The 22,821-nt window shown below is 34.4% G+C and overlaps 1 protein-coding gene across 1 annotated transcript; it reads right to left on the bottom strand.

Moving 5' to 3' along the window:
- Positions 1-368: 368 nt before the first annotated feature.
- On the bottom strand, positions 369-21,844 carry LOC145620208 (succinate-semialdehyde dehydrogenase, mitochondrial-like). Its single transcript, XM_081674839.1, has 23 exons — positions 21,708-21,844; positions 20,442-20,573; positions 20,117-20,248; positions 19,813-19,926; positions 18,192-18,291; positions 17,637-17,685; positions 15,272-15,359; positions 10,747-10,857; positions 8,344-8,406; positions 8,079-8,189; positions 7,601-7,666; positions 7,440-7,517; positions 7,286-7,363; positions 7,005-7,071; positions 6,164-6,249; positions 5,842-5,874; positions 5,711-5,743; positions 5,478-5,578; positions 1,928-2,013; positions 1,640-1,746; positions 1,487-1,564; positions 721-788; positions 369-599 (listed from the first exon to the last, which is right to left on the bottom strand). Exons 2-22 carry the CDS (start codon positions 20,571-20,573, stop codon positions 753-755), a joined length of 1,749 nt encoding a protein of 582 aa, XP_081530965.1. The 5' UTR covers positions 21,708-21,844; the 3' UTR covers positions 369-599; positions 721-752.
- Between the last annotated feature and the right edge of the window lie 977 nt (positions 21,845-22,821).

Below are 22,821 nucleotides of genomic sequence, written 5' to 3'. Positions count from 1 at the left end.
TTCTTCTCAGTATATAGGAGGTGGTGCGAGAGCATGTGTGGCTAGTTCTGCTCTCCATTTTGAGTTGTTGGCTTGTCTTTTTGGGCTTAAGCATGCTTACCAACAGGGTTTTTCTCAGATAATATTGCTCACTGACTGTATGGTTATTCCTCAGCTAATTATGGATCTTGGTCCTAAAGATATTTCGGTGGTTTGGATTCTTGATGAAATTCGTGGTATCCTGTCCTCTTTTGTTGTCACATTCAAAAGGTTTCAAGGTCTTTAGTTGCTGCTGCTCATACTCTAGCTGGTGCTGCTCGTCGTAGGGATTTACTTTGTTTTCATTTTTAGTGTGTTTGTTTTTAGTTCCCTTTGTCGAAAAAAAAAAACTTATTATAGTACTTTTTTTGGTTTAACCGCTGTTACTTCATGACGGGCCCATTTTTGGCTTATGGTGATCAAAGTCACCCTAAAATCATCCCAAAAGTATACAAGTCACTCAAAGGAAACAGAAAATGACAATTACTCGACAAGTATCTACGTTATTCTACTGATGCTCATTTTGTACGTTCCAAACCAGATTGCCTGATTCCCCAGATATATAGATAACCAACGTGAACCTGCATAAAATTATGAAAACATCTTGATCTCCAACTGAGAAAATATAGAAATTTCAAACAGAAGACAAAATAGTTCAAAGACTGATACTTTTGTAATTTTGTATACGTTTCTAGAGCTTACCATTAATGATAGGTGCATTTGTCCCAATTAAGTTAACCATGCATGTTACCCAAACATACGTATTTAACCTGAAAAATTATGCATAGAAAGGTGTCAATTGGATAGTGTCAATGATCAATTAAATAAATTCTATATTTCTATCCGCAATATCAAACATTGAGAACAGAGAGAAAGTGTGATTAAAAGCCACATTATAAAAATTCTGCAACATCTATAACTAAACCTTTACCTAAGCTACGCAGAACAATGATCTACCTAGTTGGTCTCTTATCATATGTACAATTATCATGAAGCCTAAATTAATAAATTTTATAAGAGCATATTTGCATGCTTTAGAAAAAAGTATACAATTTGCTAACGAATCCTCATCTCACTGAGGGATCATGAAGAGCCTACTATTTGAATCCCCATTTCGGGCTGCAATTATACATGTGAACTAGTTCAAAATCAAAATGTAGATTCATTCACTAAACTAATATGCAGAGATACCCACACAGCTGTTTTTAATCAATTTAATCAGAAATCACCTTTTATAATGTTCTTTCACCTGAGTAGTACAGTTGAAACATTCTTTGGTCCACAAAGCACTGAATTCTTGCAATAGATTTCTGAGATCAAAGTCTCTATGCGTAACTTATCTATTTTGCTTAACATTCTTTACCGGGATTAACACCACATTAACGGACAAAAAATGCCATATAATCATTAATCACAACCAACTGGTTAAAATTTGATTCCATAAAAAAAGCTAAACCATGTAACTTACTTCAACATATTCATCCATGCCATACTTAGAACCCTCTCGTCCAATGCCAGACTGCTTAAATCCTCCAAATGGAGCCACCTGTTGCACATTAGCTGCTCTTAGAATAAAATAACTAGCTATTATCTTTTGAATACTTTGAAAATGCATACAGACCTCAGTGGAAACCAATCCCTCGTTAACACCAACAATTCCATATTCAAGGGCTTCACTAACACGCCAAGAACGTTGAATATTTTTTGTGAATAAATATGCAGCTAATCCTGCATGGAGGAATTCACACCACAAATGAAAGATATAACATCAGTCTACACCACTGAACTATGAAAAGACATTCAGGGTTTAGATTTCTATATATAGATTATGATTTCTGTATAAAATGCACACATATTGCAGAGTAATTTGATGCGCTGTCTAAACTACAAGACTAATCAATAAACAAACCTGCATTGGTGTCATTTGCCAAGCGAATAGCATCTTCCTCTGTTTTAAAGGGAAGAAGAGGAGCAACAGGCCCAAAAATTTCCTCCCTGCAATTTTAACCAATGGATTGGAATGTGATAGTCTACTACAGAATTCAAGTTACTCATCATACTTGCATATCAAGATTCAAAGTGGACCAATAGTGTAAAAACAATGTCTAAATCTTAAACCTCACAACAACTAGCTATCCTCATATCTAGGTTGCCACAAAAATTGTAGATAGTATAAAATATTCTCGGATATCTTTTTATCTAGGTGCCACTGTTGGAGTACCCTTAGCCAGTGCAACCGCACAGGGCCCAAATTTGATTGGGGCCTCAAATAAGTAACCTATTGTATTAAATTTGTTGTGCAATATTATAAGTTGAGGTGCGTTGGTTCAATGGTATAATAAAAGTCTTGTAGATTTCTTGTTCAATTCTCACAATACACATTTTAATTATTTTTCTTTCTTGCTTTTTAATTATTTTTCTTTCTTTCGATAAATTAAAAAAAAATAAAAATAAAAATAAAAGAACGCTAAGGTTGCTTTTGAATTTTGAGCCTCACAAGACACATTACAGTCTGTAGTTTCTTTTCTTCTTATGTTTCTTCTTGTTTTTTCTTTTTTTCTTTTCAAAATTTTTGTAAAGTATAAATGCACGATTCAGTTTGTAATTTTTCAAAAATAGAATGCTATTAAAGTTATGACTCGATTGATTATTAATTTTTTCTTTTCTGTAACCCATATATTCCCATTTACCTAGTAGCTACTACCCAAAATCAATACATTTATTTGAGGATATAAATTTAATTAGGAGATATTTATACATCGTTAGTTTATCTTCCATTTCATTAAAGAGAGGGCCTAATTTTATCTCAATTGCGTAGGGCCTCATAATAATTGGGATAGACTTGATTGAAATCTTAGAAGTATCAGCCACTTCTGCCACGATGAAGTTATAAATAAATCTCCCTAAGTAAAATGAAACAAATTTATGGAGACACCTTTTCTTCAAATCTTGTTCCATGAATTTGATGAAACTAAAATAAAGACTCTTGTACACTGTTTGGATAAAGGGATTTGGAAAGAGAGAAAAAGAAGGGAAAGGGAGAGACATTTTCCATTGTTTAAATAGCAAGGTATGAGAATGTTTGATATGGAGGTAGGGCTGGCAAAAGCTGACCCAACCCGACAACCTGACCCGAACCCAACCTGAAATAAATGGGTTTTATATTAGATTTTCAACCCGTTTGTGTAATTGGGTCAACCCGAACCCGACCTGAAGTTAAACAGGTCGGGTTCAGGTTGGAAATCCCAACCCGAAACTAACCCGCCTAAACCCGTTTAAGTAATTGGGTTGGTTTCAGGTCGGGTCAACCCGGACCCAACCCGCATAACTTAACTTAATTTAAACTTTAAGCCTAAATTTTAAATATGGGCCAAGCCCAAATTAATAAACTATGTAAGTCTACTAAAATGAATGACTACAAGTAAAAAACCTAGAACTCATTTTCACTCACCTCACACTGCTCATTCTCACTCATCTCTCTCCAGTCTCCACTCTCATTTTCACCGTTTTCAACATTTCTCCACCAAAAGTTGCGGATCCAAGCTTGTAAATCTTCATCTCAACAATCTCAAGGTAATTTACTTGTAAATTTCGTTCTTTATTACTTAATGTTTTGATCTGTTTAGGCCTTAGGGTTTATGTTGCTCTATTATTTCAGTATTTCTTCAATTCATTGCGATTTGTTCGTTTTTTTCTCCATTCATGTTTATGAGTTTTTTTCTTCAATTTCTGTTGGAACCTTGGAATGTCGTGATTTTCTGTTGGTATCTCGTAATTTATATAATGTTCTTTGAAAAAAGGTGAATGTCGAAGCTGCCAATACACCAATTCCACCAGAGAGTACCTCAAAGTTCATCAGCTACCATGGGATACAGACTTAATTTTTAGTTTGTTTTTCTAAATTAGTTGATGTTGAAACTTTTATTAAGTATTTTGGACATATTTATGAGTTTTTCCTAGCTTAAACTTTAATTGCTGTATGGCAGATTTTGCTTTTGCTTTGATTTTGAAGTGGCAATGGCAATATGGTTGCTTTGAATTTGCAATTTATGTTGTTTAATGTTGATTAAGCTTAAATATTCATATTTTTTAAAGGTTTATATAGCAGGTTAAACAAATTACAAGTTTATTTAAAAAAAAAAAAAAACAGGTCAAAGCAGGTCGGGTTCAGGTTAACCCGTTTAAAATCAGGTCGGGTTCAGGTTGGGGGGTCCCAACCCGTTTAAGTAAACAGGTCAACCTGAACCCGACCCGACCCGTTTGCCAGCCCTATATGGAAGGAATGAGGATGGAAGAAATCTATATCTTTTATTGCGCAACAAATAATATCTCTAGAAAATTGGAATGATTTGGAAGAAAAAGGGACACATAAAAACCACTTAAGGTGAAAATGTAAATTAACCATATTATTTCGTGTTCCACAACGTAAACATTTTCCCTTTTGAAACTATGATTTATTTTGTTGCTTCACTCATTGACTAGTTCTTGGTTGCTCCCTTGTAATTTTCCATTGTGGCCTCTTCTAAGACAAAAAGAGCCAAACAAAGGAATTTGCAGCCGCAGCAAATGATGCTCTCTATATGGCGACAAAAGAGGCATAAGAGGAGGTGGTAATTGGGGTTGGGAGAAGGAAGGGTCTTAAAGAATCTAGTGGAGGTGATACCTCTACTTCCCTTCTCTTCTCCTCATTCGGAAAAAGAAACTAGTAATTATCTCACCTCCCCTACACCCTTTTTCTCTTCCTCCTCTCTGTTGTGGATGTGATAAGGTTGAAGCCTTGAAGGTTGTAACAATGTTGGTAAATAGGCTACTTCCTATATCTCCCTCATTGTTCATGTTACGTGCTAACGCCAACATAAGGTAAGGTAGAGGTCTGTTGGCTTGGCCTTAATTGTCATATTAAGTGGGCATGAAGGGAGGTAATTCGAATTCTGGGAAGTTAAAAAGAGGAGAGTGGTGGTGGACTAGTGACTGGTGAGTTAGCTAACGTAGGGGAAGAGAGCTAGCTAGTTTAACAGACTGGTAATGGCTGGTGGATCATGTAAGTGGGAGGTAGGACCTGGAATGTGGAATGAAGAAGGGTGGAGGACAGTGGAAGTAGAAAGGGCATTCAAGTAAGGGTAATTTTCCCTTTTCTCCATATAAAACTTACTAAAATTGGCTTGGTTGCAAGTAACATGACATTTTCGTTTTATGAAAGCATTGCAAGTACAAAAATAAATAAGATAAATATATGGTCATAAAATCAATGTAATACAAGTTATCAGGATTTCAAGGCAGGAGTAGACTACTTGTGCAACTTCCCTCAAAGTGGACACTTAGGGTACACATAACATTATCGCTCAAAAGAAATGATTGTTTTTTCCAAGCCTAGATGTCCAATCGTTGTCTTGCCCAACCAACTCCCCACACACATGAATTGAACGAGAGCATAATAACCACAAGGATTCAGTGAGTACCTAGATATAAGCATCTCATTGTTGATGTCTGCCATTACTGTGGGTTCATAAAAGGTCATTCCAAGATGATGTCTTCTACCACCAAGAAGAACTTTGGCTCCCTTCAAAAGGAAGAGAAGATACTTTTCAGTTACTGAAGCTATAACACAATACAATTGGGGGGTACACTTCAGAACAAAGAACAAAGAGGGGAAGGGAAGTATGCTAGTGTGTATAAAAAGCGAATGATTTACCTTTGAGATGGCATCTTGAACAAAATTTTCAACCTATACCCCAACATCATTAAAAAAAAATATATATAAGTGACCTTGTAACCCTTCCATAGGTCCAACAACCATTTCTAGAACCCTGATAGCAAAATTACCTTCTGAACGGCAGCTTCATTAATGAGTGGTCCCTGCAACATTAGGCACACGTAATTAACAATAGTTGGTTAAAATCTAATTATATGCTTACCAAGCTTCTAAGATAGATTGCCATTATAAAATCAAACTGAATATTTGCATGTATTTCAGCATGGTCATCTTACAAGTAAAATCCTAGCGGACCTCAAACTAACTCATATATAATGCAACATAAATAGATAACACATCTGTCAAAGAACCACACATTTTCTCTAGAAATTATAACAAATAAACCTAACAATCAATTTCAAGTTTTCAACACAAAGTAAGATAATACATCACCTGAGCAACACCATCAACAAATCCATCCCCTACTTGAAGTTTCTGGACAGCATTTGAAAAAGCGCTAGCAAATTTATCATAAATACCTGCAGTTTTTTATGAAAATTTTTAGGCTTCGACACAAAGGATTGAGCGACAAGCCTTAACTTGATTGATGAGTATTTATAGAAGATGTTACAATACATTCACTCTCTACTTTCAAGATGCTTCGGGCTTTGCTTACTTGGTTAGATTACGTTTTTTATCAAAAAATTAAGGTCTTGTCAAGTAAGCAGTTGTTGGCCATTAGTTCTTGTTTTACAGCTGGATATATTCTAGTTGCTTTAGTTAATTGATAGCATTAGCTGTTGTCAAAGCTATTTGATACAATCAGCTGTTTTCAATGGGACTTTTTCATATTTTGGTCACGCTTCAAATTTATTTAGGCCACTTAACCACATGAACAAGGTACAAGTCAAAAAGCTTATACAGAGAAACTATTATCCCTTGAAACTTTACGATTCTCTCAAGGAAAAGGGTCATGCATGATGAACAGTCATAAATTACCACAGTAGATTGCAGAAATCGTTGCTTCATCAATGTCAGAATAAAATGTCACATACTAATGTTGCAATATGAGGACATAAATATTACAGCATGGTGCTATAGACTGCCACAGCCATCAAAATTACAGCATGTTGGTATAGATTGTGTTTTTTGTTTTTTATTATCATTAATATCAACAACAACAAAACATATGTTTCCCATTGGCATATATTATCATTAATATCAACAACAACAAAACAAAAATCAAGTCTCACCACACTACAAAGCCAAGACTTTAGGATAAACTCCACCATACCTTCTTGAACAAGGATTCTATTAGCACATACACATGTTTGTCCACTGTTACGGAACTTAGTCCCTAGCTGCGAAAGATAACCAAAACATTCGTTAGCAAGACCAAGAGAGCATATGACAAAAGTGCAAATTAGATCATGCATTAGGGTGCATCTAAAAAGGCTTCAAAATCAGTAACCAATTCCAGCAGAAAAGAGATAGATGTATCTTTACTGTTTGGATAAAATTTGCAACTTCTGTAAAATAAAGATTAAAATGACATAAAGAAAAATTTCTTCTTACAGCTCCTTTCACTGCCACATCCAAGTCTGCATCATCAAACACAATGCAGGGTGCATTGCCACCAAGTTCCAGGGATAGCTAACATAAATAATGGAGATTATTAGGATATCAACTTACAAATCCAAAACACACAAAAATAAAAATTTAACCATACCCTTTTTACAGTATTGGCTGAACCAGCCATTAATTTCTTTCCCACAGCAGTTGAACCTGTGAAAGTGATTTTTCTCACCTTACAAAATTAGAAGTATTATCATACATTCAGTAACAACAAATACTGAGAAAGACACAAAAATCCTTTATCAGAATTCCAACCTGCGTGCTGGCCAGTAAAGCATCCCCAATTTCTTTAGCGTTTCCCATGACTACATTCACTACACCCTGAAACGTAGAAAGAAAATCACCCTTACAGAAGTGACCCAACATTATAACATATCTTCAGTAGAAACATTCATCTCTACAACACAAGAACGTTTATTATAGAATACAAAATAATATGGCAGTACAGAAAGGAAATCTACTAAATCTTTTCTCTTTGACAATATGAGTGCACAACATACTTGACTATTTTGTGTTTGCAGTATATGTGCACAACATACTTGACTAGATTAGTGATTTCAGCTTTCACTTTTCAGGAAGTGCCAATTATTATTAGTATTAATTGAAACTGCAAGTGCAAGTCCTCATATCCTTTTGTTTGATTTTACAGTACAATGGCTATTTTTATAAAATAAGGGAGTGAATAATTAAGATGCTGGGAGAGATAACAAAACACCCAATCCAAAGAAATTACCGGAGGTATCCCAGCCTGAATGGAGAGCTCTGCTGCTGCTAAAGCTGTCAATGGAGTAAGCTCTGATGGTTTAATCACTACTGTGCAACCACTAGCAAGAGCAGGACCTACCTGATAATGTTAAAAGAACATGTTACTTTATCACATATCAATCAAAAATAAAAATGAACAAATTGATCAACAATTAAATGCTTAAAGGTGGTTTTCCCCATACTTCATAGTAATTGCTTAGAGGTATCTAATAAATCATGAGAGAGTTTAAGACCTTTCTGGTAATCATTGCCAGTGGAAAATTCCAAGGAGTTATGACTCCAACAACACCAACGGGCTGCAGAGAAGATTTTCAGCGATTCATTAGGGAACAGCATCAAATGAAAAATTCAATGAAGCAGGGTATAAACAATCCAACAGCAGCACGACGATATCCAACTCTCAGACCTAATCACATAAGATAATTTCATACTTCCCCTATCCCACTAAGATCAGTCAAGGAAAAACAGTGTACTAGTGAAATGAATTCCTACTGCAAAGAGACACTTAAATGGGACTCTTGAGTCTTGACATGGGGCAAAGGATGAAGAACTCAGGATGCAATATACAATGAGATACAATAGAAACACAGACTGGAACCTATATGATAATGACTCCACTGTTATTTCTCTAACAGCAAAAATGGATTTTTTTTTTTTTTTTTTTTTTTTTTTTTTTAAATAATATAGCAAATAGCAGTAAGTATAGTAGAGGCAATATATTAGCATCATTCTAATATTTTCCTCAGAGGGTAACACTGATATTTTCCTACCGCTTTAGCCCACAAAGAAGCTAATAACTTATCCTATCCAACAAGTGATTCCCTTGAAAACTAGTGCATTCTGTTCTAACCACAAACACCATAGAACTGCCATAAAAGCATTTTGCTTACGCCACAACATCTTCTCCTCCTTCGCGTCCCAAAGCTCCAAAAACAAACTTGCATCAGATGTAAACCAACGTGGGATTAGTTGTACAATCCATATGCAAAACTCCTCTACCAAATATTGGTACATATCTCACAATTATGGTTTCAATCTTATACACAACACATAATACACACATATGGAAAAATAGCCATCCATGGTCTTCATCTTTGAAGTACATCATTAGTGTTGATTCTCCCCAACGCCAAGGTCCACACAAATGCTATCACCTTAAGAGAACACTTGGCCATCCAAAAGACTTGTGGACTAAGAAAGGGGTTGCTGGCAAATTGCTAACTAGGAGCTTCATGTAAAATGGACAAATCATATAATAAATAAATAAATAATATTAAAAAAAAAACCCCACAGAACATAGTTGCTTCCCTCTCTTAAGTCTAAAGATACTCCCAAAATCTCACGCGATGGCCATATTCCACCTTGAAACCAACTAACAAGAGGAAGACCGGATAGACTTTTGACCAAAGAGCAATCAGAAGTCACCGGAAAACCACACTGCACATCCCACCCTTCAACGACCTTGTACTTACTTGGAATTACAATATGCTACAACAATTCAGTTTCAAGAAGAAAGCCCCATCCCCACTTTCCCACCATAACAATTTTTATAACCAGCCTTCCAACTCATAATCCTCCTTCTCTTTCAGCCAACTTTCACTTCATCAAATGATCTCTTCTCTTCGCGGCGGAGGAGAGGCTAGGCGGCAGGGCACAGGGGGAGGGGGCAGAGGATGTTGCTGGTAGGTTGCTGGCCGTAAATTGAGTTTGGTTTTTTTTTTTTTTTTTTCTCTAAGAAAAGAGTTTCTTTGATTATTTGATTTCTAACACAATTTAATTGTCAAAAAATAAAAAAAATCTAACTACTGTTAATGATTTAATTAAAAAATTGTCATTAATGTCGTGAGAAAGATATATTAAAAGTTTATGATTACAAAAGATAATAAGCATTTTTACAATTCACCACTGAGAAAATTAAAAAAGAGTCTTACCTAAGAGAATTTCTCTTGTCACTTAGGTAATAATTATCCTTTTATATTCCCAAAATCAGAAACACATGTGCTGAAGCACACCATGTTATCACATATGTAGATGCTATATAAACCCTATACCAAAAGAGCTTGATGACTTTGAGGTTATTTCCCTGTAAACTGTCGTTTTATACATCCAAAAAATCCATAAGATGGTCTAAGATATAGTTGTTTCCAAAAGTATAGCTAATTTTTTTAACGCTTTATTGTAAATTAAGGTAACTACTCTTATAAAATACAAGAAAAGACTTTTTCTTTTACATGACTTAAAAATCAAACTACAACACATACATGCCTAACATAAGAAATGAAACCTCCCACAAGAAATTCATCTATCCAATATCTTCAAATCTACAAACTATCAAGAGCGTTAATTGTTGATTCTTCAAATAAAATTCTAGATCTTATCTAGTCCCTTAATCTAAATCTTACAAATATATTGAAGTAAGAATATACTTTAATATGGCCTGTAAGGCATTAGTACCAATTTTGCTCCTATTTCCAAAGACTTCATAACCTATTATGTTCTGACTTTTTGAAAGGAAAATTCCATTACAAGCAAATAACATTAAACTACAACACATATTTATATTATCTGATATTTTGTAAAAGAAAAAAGAGGAAAAAAAAAAAGTGGCATTATTTATTTGGACCTCAAAGACATACCTGTTTCAGAACAAACAACCGGCGATCAGATAGTGGAGTAGGAATGATTTCACCATATACACGTTTTGCCTCCTCAGAAAAGAATTCAATAAAGGAAGCCCCATAAGCAACCTGCAATGAGAAATCAAGTGGTTGCTACTTCCTCCGTTTTTTTTAGTTGACTTTGTTTGTCTTTTACACTATTCACACAACACGCTTTGACTCACTTTTGTGATTTATAGATACAATAAAACATATTTATGTGGGATCTTGTTTGAATCGTTTCAATGTATATTTTATTAATATCCACTTTTTATAATTTTACAATGTTGATAATTAGATTTATTAATCGTTAAAAACATGTGTTGGCAAGCGTGATAAGAGAAAGGTATCAATCAAAAATACAGAGGAAGTATATTACACCCAATATAATCCAGCTAATGTTATTGGAAAAAAAAAACTGAAAAGATTTTTCTACAAAAATCCCTAAGTAATAGCAATTTGGAGTTCTTATTAGAACTAATAGCAATTTGGAGTTCCTATTTGAACTAATAGCAATTTTAAAAAATACCCTTTGATTGGTTATTGTCACTTACTGACATACTATACTACTATAGACACCATTTTTCAAAGAATGTAATACGATTTTAAAAATACTACTACCTCCGTTTCACATATTTTTGTAACTTTTCAAAATTTTCCAATTTTAGTAAAGTTTTTTAAATGAAATTACTAAAACACCCTTAGTAAAATTTTCATAAACTCAATTAATTACTTAAAACAAAACTTAATAAAATACTAATCTAACTTAGGGTTTGTTTAGTATCATTTGATGTTTTTTAGTTTTTATAAAACCCAAAACTGATTTTTTCTTTATTTCAAAAAAAAAAAAAAAAAAAAAAAAACTACTTGCAATTTAGTACTTCAAAGCATCTCTTAACCAAAAAAAGAAAAAAAAAAAAAAAAGAGTTTCATCCAACTCTTATTCATTTTCATGACGACAACATCATCATCATCATCACAACCCACCCATGCGAGACTAATCAGACCATTCACTCATCCATCTTGCTGCCACATAGTTTTTCAATTCCTTGTTAGGGCATGCTTAGATTTGGGGTAATATATTAAGAGGGTAAAAATAGTCAAACCTGAAGAAACATAAGTAATTAGAGGTGTTGTTGTAGGAGACAAGGTGTTTACAAATGAAAAAGATGGTTGTGCTAGGAGGAAAAGAGTGAAATAGAGGAATTATTATCCTCGTAATGAGGGCAATAGTTACCTACCCTCCCCCTAGTATAACTATTACCCCCAAAATTAAGGTATTAGTTCCTCTTTCTTCATCTCATATCACACCATCACTACATAATTTCCTTACAATCACACCATCACTATCTCCTCATTCCCTATATTCACTTTCATCTGCTTTGTTTGACTTTTATTACCCTAGTAATACATTTCCCTCAATCCAAGCATGCCCTTAGGCTTGAGTGTTTATGGTAGATTTCTTATCACCAAATTAAACATTGAAAAAATCCATATCAAATTTAAAAAAAAAAAAAAAAAGAATAATCAAATTCATTCACAATTTCATTAAGCATTTACAAATTAGAATAATCACCATGGAAACATGTGATGCACAGCTTCAGAAATTTTAATCCCATTTTTTTTTAAAAAAAAGAAAAAATACTAATCTCTTATTATTATTTGTAATTTGATTTACAAAATCGGAAGAAGCTTTTAGGATTGAAAACTAGAACCCCAAATTGAAGGATCGTCGAATTCCATATTGGGGTTGCGTTTATTTGCTATTGAATGACCTTTTCCGGTGAGAAATTTTACAGTAATTGTCTGATTGTCTGATTAGCTGATGAATGGAGAATAGAGATTGAAAAGAGGAGGTTTTGCTTAGTGTTGCTTTTTTTTATTTTTTTTTTCTTATTTGAAACATTGCTTAGTCTAGTTTTATAAAATGACAAAACAATAAAAAGGGGTTTCTAGTTTTCCGTTGTGGTTTGAAAAAACTGGAGACTTGTTTTTTAAAATAAGGCCAAACACATTTTGTTTTTATTAGGAAAGTAAAAACCAAATAAGTGCCAAACGTACCCTTAATTAATTTATTTATTTCCATCAAAACTAATTCATTCTCCTCCAACCACCCACCAACACCAATGCAATTCACGGAAGAACATCATTCAACCCTCATTAAAATTTTCCAATTTTCAAACCCACTTCTTGAATTAGTTCTTCTTCAATTCCCTAGTTTCTTACTCTATCCTTCAATCTGAATCTCTCTCTCTCTCTCTCTCCTCACGGAGCCAAAACACCGGGATGGCGAAGATCTTCGCGTGGAGTACAAAGACGAAAAGTTTCGCGTTTTATGGTTGTAGTTTAAACAGCCATTTACAAACGAATTCATGGCGAAGTGGGTTTTCGATGAGGGTGTGGTATGATTTATTGGTTTACTAGGGTAAGTGGTTCGGGTTTATTTTGTGTGGGTGTTTTACGGGGTGGGGTTGTAGGGTAGGTTTTAGGTTTTGGTGGTGTGGTTACAGCGTGGCATGGTGTGGTGTGTAGATGGTTTCGAGTTTGTGCACGTGTGGTGACTACAAGGTGGGTTTTAGGTTTTGGGTGTGTGGTGGCTACGAGGTGGGTGTGTGATGGCTACGGGGTTAGTGTGTGGTGGATGGGCGGTGCTTGTGACAGTTGAGGCTGGTGCTGGTGACTTGTATTGGGTGATGCAGCGAAGTGGTGGTGCTGCAGCCTCCAGGGTGGTTAATTATTAATCAGATGCCCCTCTTTTTTCTTAATCTCCATTTCTCATTTTTTGCATAGGAGTACGTGTCGACTCCAAAGTTGCAAAAAATGTGAAACGGATCCGATCGTAGATGTTATTTTCATTTTGACTGTGCACATTTGTTAGGCATTACTTTCACCATAAATATCTATAGTTGCATATTATTAAAAAAAATTACTCCCTCCGTTACGAATTACTCGCAACAAATAGGAGGATTGCGAACTCCTAAAAATAGATGTTAAGTGTAATTAATGAAAAATAAGGGCATGTGTTTAGTATTAATCCCAAAAAAAACAAAAAAACAAAATCAAACACAACCGCTCATCACCACAAAACCAACACCACCTAGCAGCACTTAGCACCACGAAACAACCCAGCAACGAACCACCACCATCACCTAGCAGCGCCACAATCGAACCCACGAATTCAAACCCAGAAATTCAAACTCACAAATTCAAACCCACGAATTCAAACCCACGAACCCACGAATTCGCACTCACGATGTCGAACGACCAACGAACCCGACACCAAAGTCGAACGACCAACGAACCCGACACCACAATCGAACTACCAACAAACCGATCACCATATTCGAACCACCAAGCACCGCAATCGAACCCCCAAACACCCAACAAACCCAGAATAAGTCAGAATAAGTCAGATGGAATGACGAAACAAGAACACAACAAGAAAAGGAATAGAGAGAAAACGAAGGCGGCAACAAGGAAGAAGACAACAGAGATGACTTCCGGCGATGGTAGCGGTCGCCATAGAAGGTTACGGTCGAATGGAGGGACCGCTAATGAAGATAGAATGGAGATCGGTGGTAGTGGTGGTGGTGGTTGCCAATGAAGGTGATGATGAATTTAGATGGAAGATGATAATTTTGGTTGAAATGGTTAAGTTAATCAATGTTAGGTTTAAGTTTATAAGATAAAATCAGTAGTTCAATTAGGGTGTTAAAAAAAATAAGGGTAATTTTGTAAAATCATACAAAAAGACTTACTATAAAAGGAAAAATAATGGTTTGTTGCGAGTAATATGTAATGGCTATTTTAAGTAATTGTTGCCAGAGTAACAGAGGGAGTATAATGGTTAAATATTGATAAACTAATCATTGAGATGAATCAAATAAAAACCAACATGATTATGTTAAATTTCATATAAAAAAGTGATTTATAAGATTCTCTTAACATACGAATAGTGCCAACATTCCAAAATGGGAAGAATAAAAAGGATCGGAGAGATGACCATGATCAGTTTACCATGAATTAATGTATGGTTGCTTTGACACTCTAACATGCGTCAACTTTGTCAAACTATTGGTGATTTGGTGCTTGACTAATATTTGATTTGTGAGGAATTGTGTGTTAGTTCCCGATATGGCAATAAATTTAAGTATTGGTTTGTCTATTAGTAATGTTCTATGGCTCACTTATACGCACATTGAGGAGGACAAAGGCATTTGTTATATTAAGAAATAAGAAGCCTTCATATGATTTTAGATACATTTGTTCCTACTTGCTACCTATGTTGTTGCCTATTCCCTTTAAATGATTTATTACCACATTATTGGCCTAATTTAGCCCCGTCGGTTTCTAGTTCCAAGCTTGGATTGAGGGAGCTATTAGTGGGGGTGGTAGTGTGCACAATTTATGCACAATTTGGGTGAAAAAAATAGGAGGTGTCTTGTTCTTGTATTGTGAGTTGGAAATAATTAAATAAGTGTTCAATAATTGGAAAAAATATTACCTCACCAATTGCTTCTTTTAAGGGTTTTCCTTGCTCTAATGTAATGAGTTGTCCAAGCTCCTCCTTATGAGCAATCAACAAATCATACCTGAATGAATTCAATAAACATAACACCACATTAACTTAAAAATTCATGAGCAATTTGGAAATAATGAAATGCAATAATCCAACATACACAATATTTATGCACCAGAATACAAAAAACATATATCCCTATTCCAGAAAGTTTGATACACTATCTGTTTTGGGGTGTTTCTAGAAGTTCACTCACTTCTACTTGATCCATTTTTTGTAAAATCATTTCACTATTTACCCCCTCACTAGTTACACGCTTACTCTGTCTCTAACTTTATCCACTTTTTTTTTTTTTTTTAACACTCACACCTATTACTCCATCCCTCTTACTCTATACACCTTGTTTCTTACACCACTTTTTTTTTTCCAACTTTAGAATCAAGAGTCATAAAGTAATCTAAACTGGCTTAATTTCAAGAGATTGAGATAATAATTTAACTAACAAGTTTCAAGTGAATTGTTAAGTAGGACCTTATTCTTTTCACCTGGTTTATATTAATAATTAAATTATTTTTACTTGATTACTATAACGTAGTATTTAATATATAATTTTTTATGAGGTTACAAACTGTCATTAATTAGAATTATATTTTGCTAAATTAAGTGATTACCTACTTCCTTTGTTCCTTAACATTGCAAAGTTTACCTACAAAGGAAATTTCACAAATATCACAGCATACCCATTTTAGGAAAATAAATATCACTTTTTCCACTACAAATACCCAATATGCCCTCATTAATACTAGTTTTGGATAATGCTTTCAATCACATAGACAAGTTTGTGACTTTGCCCCTATTACTCTTTTCCTATTTCCCACTACCTAAAATTCTGCACACTCCCTCATTTCACATATTAAAGGAACAATGGAAGTATTAAAATCGACTTTTACTTATTAAAACTGATTCCAACTATTAATTTTACAGAATCTTCTTTTGCACTTGTCCTCAAAAATCCTAATAACTTTCTGGAACTTCAATCAAGAAATCCTAATATCTTTGCATACAAATTACGAACTCTATTTCAGAACAATTAAAATGTTGACAGACTATAATTAACTACCAAATTTAGGCTCCCAAAGAACACATCCAAGCATCAGTTCCTAAATAAGCCCATGAAAAAAAAAAGGATGTGATAATCTTTCTAGTTTCTACAATGGTGGCTTAATATTCCAAATAAAGGAGAATTCATTAGAACTGTAAGAAGAATCTTTCAAGTAAATGATTCATAGGCAATAGGTATCCTTTAACAGCATTATAGCATGAGAACATCATGCCAGCTATGCATGACATTATCAAAGAACTGAAAGAAGAGGCCCAAAATTCCCCTCCCTCCCCAAAATAAATAATAAAACTAAAGTAGCATCGAAGTGAAGCAAGGAAAATAAGTATAACCTGCCAAACTTGACCGCCTATACTAAAGGCAAAATATCCTTATATTTCATTATAGTCACAAAACACAAAAAAGTAGCAACACAATAATTAGCTTCATATGCTGATCTCAAATGGAATTTCCTCCCAGGCTCCCAGCTTCCAATGTCTCACCAAAATAACTCCCAAATTACTGAGGAAAAACCCACTAAACACCCATGAACTCCCACAATTGACATGCAACTCACAATGCAGAAAGTGATAGAAGTGCAGCCATATCACAGTCACAAACACATCAAGGTAGTCTTCCAGACTAAATTGCAAACATCATTGGTGTTGAGCCTACCCAAACAAAGGCTTTAAGCTGTGTAAGCAACTTAAGGAAATGGCAAGGCATGCAGAAGTTTTTGCTAATGAGAACAAAAAGATTTATGAAAAGACCGGAGGAGTGCCCATAATCTCACCATCTTATCCGAAAATTCTGAAACAGTAACGTTTTCCAATAGCTCTAAATTGTCGATTATAATAGCTCCAACTCTTTAGGGTCTCTCCAAAGGAAAAAAAAAAATCAAGAAACTAGATTACATTCTTCCACTTGAAAGTCTAGGAAAAAAATAGAAATAAAATCATAAATTGTAAACTTATGATAGAGGCAAAGAAAATAGTTAGGGAAAGAACACTCTCTTCAATCCAAAACCCCTGTCAATACCTGACTTTAGTATCCAACTTTATGTCTGTCCATTGGACATATTTAATTGTTGCGCATATACCTAGATCTGGAAACTTTTTATAACATCAATTCAACTTAAAACTATATAAAAATGTGGCTTCATAAATGAAAGCAGAAAACAGCCTGGTACTATTTTCATACACATTGACTGAAGAACATCAAACATGAAAGAGATAGAAAACAATTTGGTACCATTTCCGTAGGCATTTGCTCCTTTCAGCTGCTGTGGTTTTGCTCCATGCTAAAGGGAAAACAAAGAAAAGAGAAACCAAAGAGGGGATTAAACAAAGACATGACATCAACAAAAAGTCAGCAAGAACTAATTCAGTATTTTAAGGCAAATAGACCAGGGGAACTGAAGTACAACATAAAAGGCAATGCCACACCAATGCAACGACAAAAAGCCATTTGGACTGTTATATAGTTTATATTTTACCAATAACAATACAAAAAACACAGGAAATTTTAATTGTTATAGAATGCCTATGTAGTCTACATCCAAAACACCCATACCCAACCTTGGTTAAACTAGTTTTAGAAACACCACATTGTGCCTCTACAGCTGAACATACCAACAAGGTAAATATGTTTTAAAAATTAAGTACAACCTACATTAAGCTTCTACTGCATACATTGGAAACATTTATTACATATCAGGACTAAAAGATGAGAATTGTAAATATAAAGAGTTAAAGACTATTTCAGAATGTTAAAAAATGCAAGATTGATTAGACTCAAGTCACATACAACTGAATGTTTCATAAGCTGCAGATATTGCATCATTTGTCTCCCTTCCACCCATGCATGGAACATTTGCTACAACATCACCAGTGGCAGGATTGGTCACCTGTCATCTCATATGTGAGAAAAGTTCATGAAGCCCATACAAGTCAACATAAAAGACTAAAAAATATTGCTTCCTTTAATGATAAATCAAGTACAACTAATATGACACTTGTACAAGATTCCTACTATCTTGCCATCTGAAAATTCCACTGAAATGACCGCTTGACAGACCTCACAGCAATATTATCAATTAAGAACAGGACATAATTTAACTAAATTCCACTAAGATGGCACCTTATAATAAAAAAAATGAAACCATTGGAGATATCCAGCACATTTTTTCTTCTAGGAGGAGGATATTTCCCTGTTCATGGCAATAGTAGCTCATTTCTAGATTAATGTTGTCCAAATTTAACTCAAAGCTTGCTAATTCCTGGAGATTCTAATGAAATTATTGCCCAACTTCTTTTTCTTTTTTTTCTTTTTTTTTTGAATCACTGTTACTTTATGCATAAAGATCTTATCCTCCATTTTATTCACACCCCATTGTGATTCATTGACTTGTAAATGTCTACAACACCTTGGCTTTTGTGCTTCAGCTTGGTTGTTGGGTTGCTCCATATATGATTTCACATGCATGTTAGTTTATGGAGCATTTTGACAACTGTTAGTCCTACCCACCATTTGAAACCTTCATTTAAATTCACACGGGATTCGAAGAACCCAGCTGATTCGCCGGCAGCTGAGTTACATGTTCCACAGTGACAAAATTTGAGATGCAGCTTGAAAACTCCCATGCTTTCTTTACTATCTTTATATGGGATAGACGAGAACCAATCTGTAAGAGCACACAAGTTGCATAGAAACTTGGCTATTGGGTGACTTCTCCATAATCTTCACCATTCTCCTTCATGGCTTCTTAATTAAGGAAAATGAAATATGAGGTGGGCTCGTCAGAGGAACAACAAAGGTCAAGGATGATACTGGCTAGCGAAACTAACTTGACAAGCATTTTGATTTCTAAAACTAATGTACCAAATGGAAAGAAGAATGTTCTATGTTCAACTAATATTTACCAGCCACTTATAATGCTATTGATCTTTTGGTACTAGGTGACCAAAGTTAGGTGCTGAGTGGGAAATGTTAATTACCTAAATGAGAGAAGGGACAGTCTGTGTTCAGCCACTTCATAACCAACCACTTGTAGTGCAAATGATCTTTTAGTTTGTGCATTGTCAAAGTCTGAATTTATTAGTGTCGCGTTTGGCAATTCTTTAATATTTTGAGTAACATAAATTACACATTCCTATAGAGTGCCGGAGGAGGTGGTGTTCACTGGTCTATCTCTATCCCGAAAAAAGAATTATTCCCAAATCTGTATTCAGGCAGTCAAAACAGAATGTTTTCTTTCAGCTAAAAGTACGGCTAACATATGTGCATATTTTTTTAAAAAGATAATTGAGTGTTATTCTAACCTACTAACTCTATATTAACATATAATTAACCCACCTTAACTATTCACAAACCACAAGTATCTGAGAGACCAACAAATTCTGAAACCACTAAATCAAGAGATTCATACCTCGATAACCTTCCCATCATAAGCTTCAGTCCATTTTCCAGCAATCAGACCTTGACTTCTTAACAGCCCTGAACTTTTAAGCCTCGTAGCAACATTTTCAGCTTTAGTGCTCATCTAAAGGAACAAGCCGTCATCATATTAGCATTCAATAATATAATGCCAACAGAGAGTACAAGGATATATCAATTTTCCCAGCACCACCCACAAACTTAAACACATGAAAAACAATGAAAAAATATCAAAATGACCAAAGTATTCCAATAGCAAACCATAACTCTCCTGAATTTCATCAACAAAAACTTACCCTGCACCTAGATATGACAGCACGGGTATGCCCACCATAAGCTTCAGTCCATTTTCCAGCAATCAAAGCTTGACCTCTTAACAGTCCTGAACTTTTAAGCCTCATAGCAACATTTTCAGCTTTAGTGCTCATCTAAAGAAACAAGTTGTCATCATATTAGCAGTCAATAATACAATGCCAACAGAGAGTACAAGGACATATCAATTTTTGCAGCACCCACAAACTTTAACACATGAAAAGCAATGAAAAAATATCAAATGACCAAGTATTCCAATAGCAAACCATCACTCTCCAGTCTCTCCTGATTTCATCAAGAAAAACTTACCCTGCATCTAGAAATGACAGCACGGGTATGCGCATTATAAGCTTCAGTCCATTTTCCAGCAATCAGAGCTTGACTTCTTATTAGTCCTGAACTTTTAAGTCTCGTAGCAACAATTTTACCTATAGTGCTCATCTAAAGGAACAAGTCGTCATCATATTAGCAGTCAATAATACAATACCAACAGAAAGTACAAGATTATATCAATTTTCCCACCACCCACAAACTTTAGCCAAAAAAAAAAAAAACAATATGACCAAAGTATTCCAATAGCAAACCATAACTTATACTCCCTCCGTTTTTAAATACTTGCTCCATTTCTCCATGCGCGGAGTTTTAGGAGAAATTGGGAAAAGTAATAAAATATGGAGGTAGTGGGGTTGGTGGAAGAATAAAAAATTGTAAAAAGCAAAAGCAGTGGAGAAATTGGAGGAGAGAGAATATGGAATTAATAAAATATGATAGTTGTTGGGTCCACTAGGTGAAAGAAATGAATTAAATATTGTAAAAGCTTTCCAAATAAGGAAATGGAGCAAGTATTGCCGAAAAAAGAAAGTGGAGCAAGTATTTAAAAACGAAGGGAGTAATGAATTACTTGGAGAAAAATACGTCAATTATGAACTACTAGAATTTGTTATATACACCCGGGTGTACCTTGGGTTAGTTGGGTATACGGTACACCCGGGTGTATATAACAAGCTCTCATGAAATGAACATTAAAACATTATGGTAGTCTTATTTCAAACGACAGCTATAGAATTTTCACAATAACTCTCTTGAATTTCATCAACAAAACTTTACCCTGCATCTAGAAATGACAACACAATTATGTTCAAGTATCAATGACAATATGACACGACTAATTTATGATCAATAATTCATGACTCAAGTCCAAAATGAAATGCGTAAGGTAAGACATAAGTCACATAACCCATATTACCGATTTCGCAATGCCGGTAAAATACAGATTTCCTAGTAAAATACCATAATATATCATAATCAGCCATAATGCAGAAGAAGAGGTGTAATTCACCAATTTCATAGTTGAATCCTAACATCAAAGGGTTGTGCAATACATTAGCAACAAAATTTGATTTCAATTATCAAACAAAGCCCGAAAAATCACATAATTTAAGTGTTTTGATTATCAAATTAGACTCATAATTTTGTTTTCTAGCAACATAATCGCTGGTTATGATCTTTTCTTAATCTTAGTATTTAGAACCAATTAATATGATATGATGATGATCATGAAAACAAACAATTTACCTCAAAAGCTGCTTCAATGGAGGATACAAGTATTCGTTGGAGAACGTCAAGTACGATGTTGAGTGTGCTTCAATGGAGAACTGAGAGGGGGGATCAGTTTCATCCGTGTTAATATTTTTTTTTTTTTTTCAGAGCCGCCCCAGTTATAAATGGGTCAGATAGGTCCAATAAGTAAATGGGTTGGGTCTTAATACGATCTATGGGACATTAATGGATCAAATTTGTTATATACACCGGGTAAATTGTGATTTTGGCATATACATCCAGGTAAATTTGTAATATACACCCGGGTAAATTTTTTTTTTTTTTTTTTTTTTTTTTTTTTTTGAAAGAAACACCCGGGTAAATTCGTTTGGCATCATTGTATTTTCAGTTTTTTGGTTTTTTAAAATCATATGATATGTGCGATATAATGAATTAAAAATAAGTTAAAACATATTAAAATCATGATAATTTTAAAAACTGACAACAGAAAAGTGGAAACATCTTTTTCTTGTTTCTTATTTTTGGTTTTCAAAAAAACAGAAAACAAAAAACGTATATCATACATACCATATGATTTTCATTTGATATTTCTTGTGTGATATAATGAATATTGATGGCTGTTTTTCATTTGATCTTTCTTGTTAGGCAAGAAACAATGCTCGTATTCTGATCTCATACTCACTTAAACATTTCAGTGACCGGTAAACTTGTTTGCCAATGTAACATATTGTTCTTTTAGCCGTTGAAGGTCTGTATATTTTTGTTAATTAGAAATATTATGTTTCTTTGTTCAGAATTTGAAGATCAGGAGTGCAAAAGGCTGGTAGCTCCACTAGGTAAATAGAGCTTTGACTTGAATTTTTCTGGCTTAGTAGCATTTAGTGGGGAGAGAATAACTGAATGATACACCTATCTTAGCTTGCCGTTAATTCAAGCAGTTGCTCCACTGAGCATTTACATCTTCAAACCTTTTTTTAAATTTTATTCTAATTATTTTAAGGTTTCCAGTAAGAATGCTGAAATTAGAGCTTCACTTTCTCAATGTGAACTTTAGATTTCCAAGGCAAACATGTTAAAAATTAGAGCTTTACTTTCTCAAATTGTACGGGATATATAATGACCCAAATCA

Source organism: Chenopodium album, chromosome 27 (assembly GCF_948465745.1).
Source record: "Chenopodium album chromosome 27, dcCheAlbu1.1, whole genome shotgun sequence".
Lineage (NCBI taxonomy): Eukaryota > Viridiplantae > Streptophyta > Magnoliopsida > Caryophyllales > Amaranthaceae > Chenopodium > Chenopodium album.
This window is presented reverse-complemented; position numbering and strand designations above follow the sequence as displayed.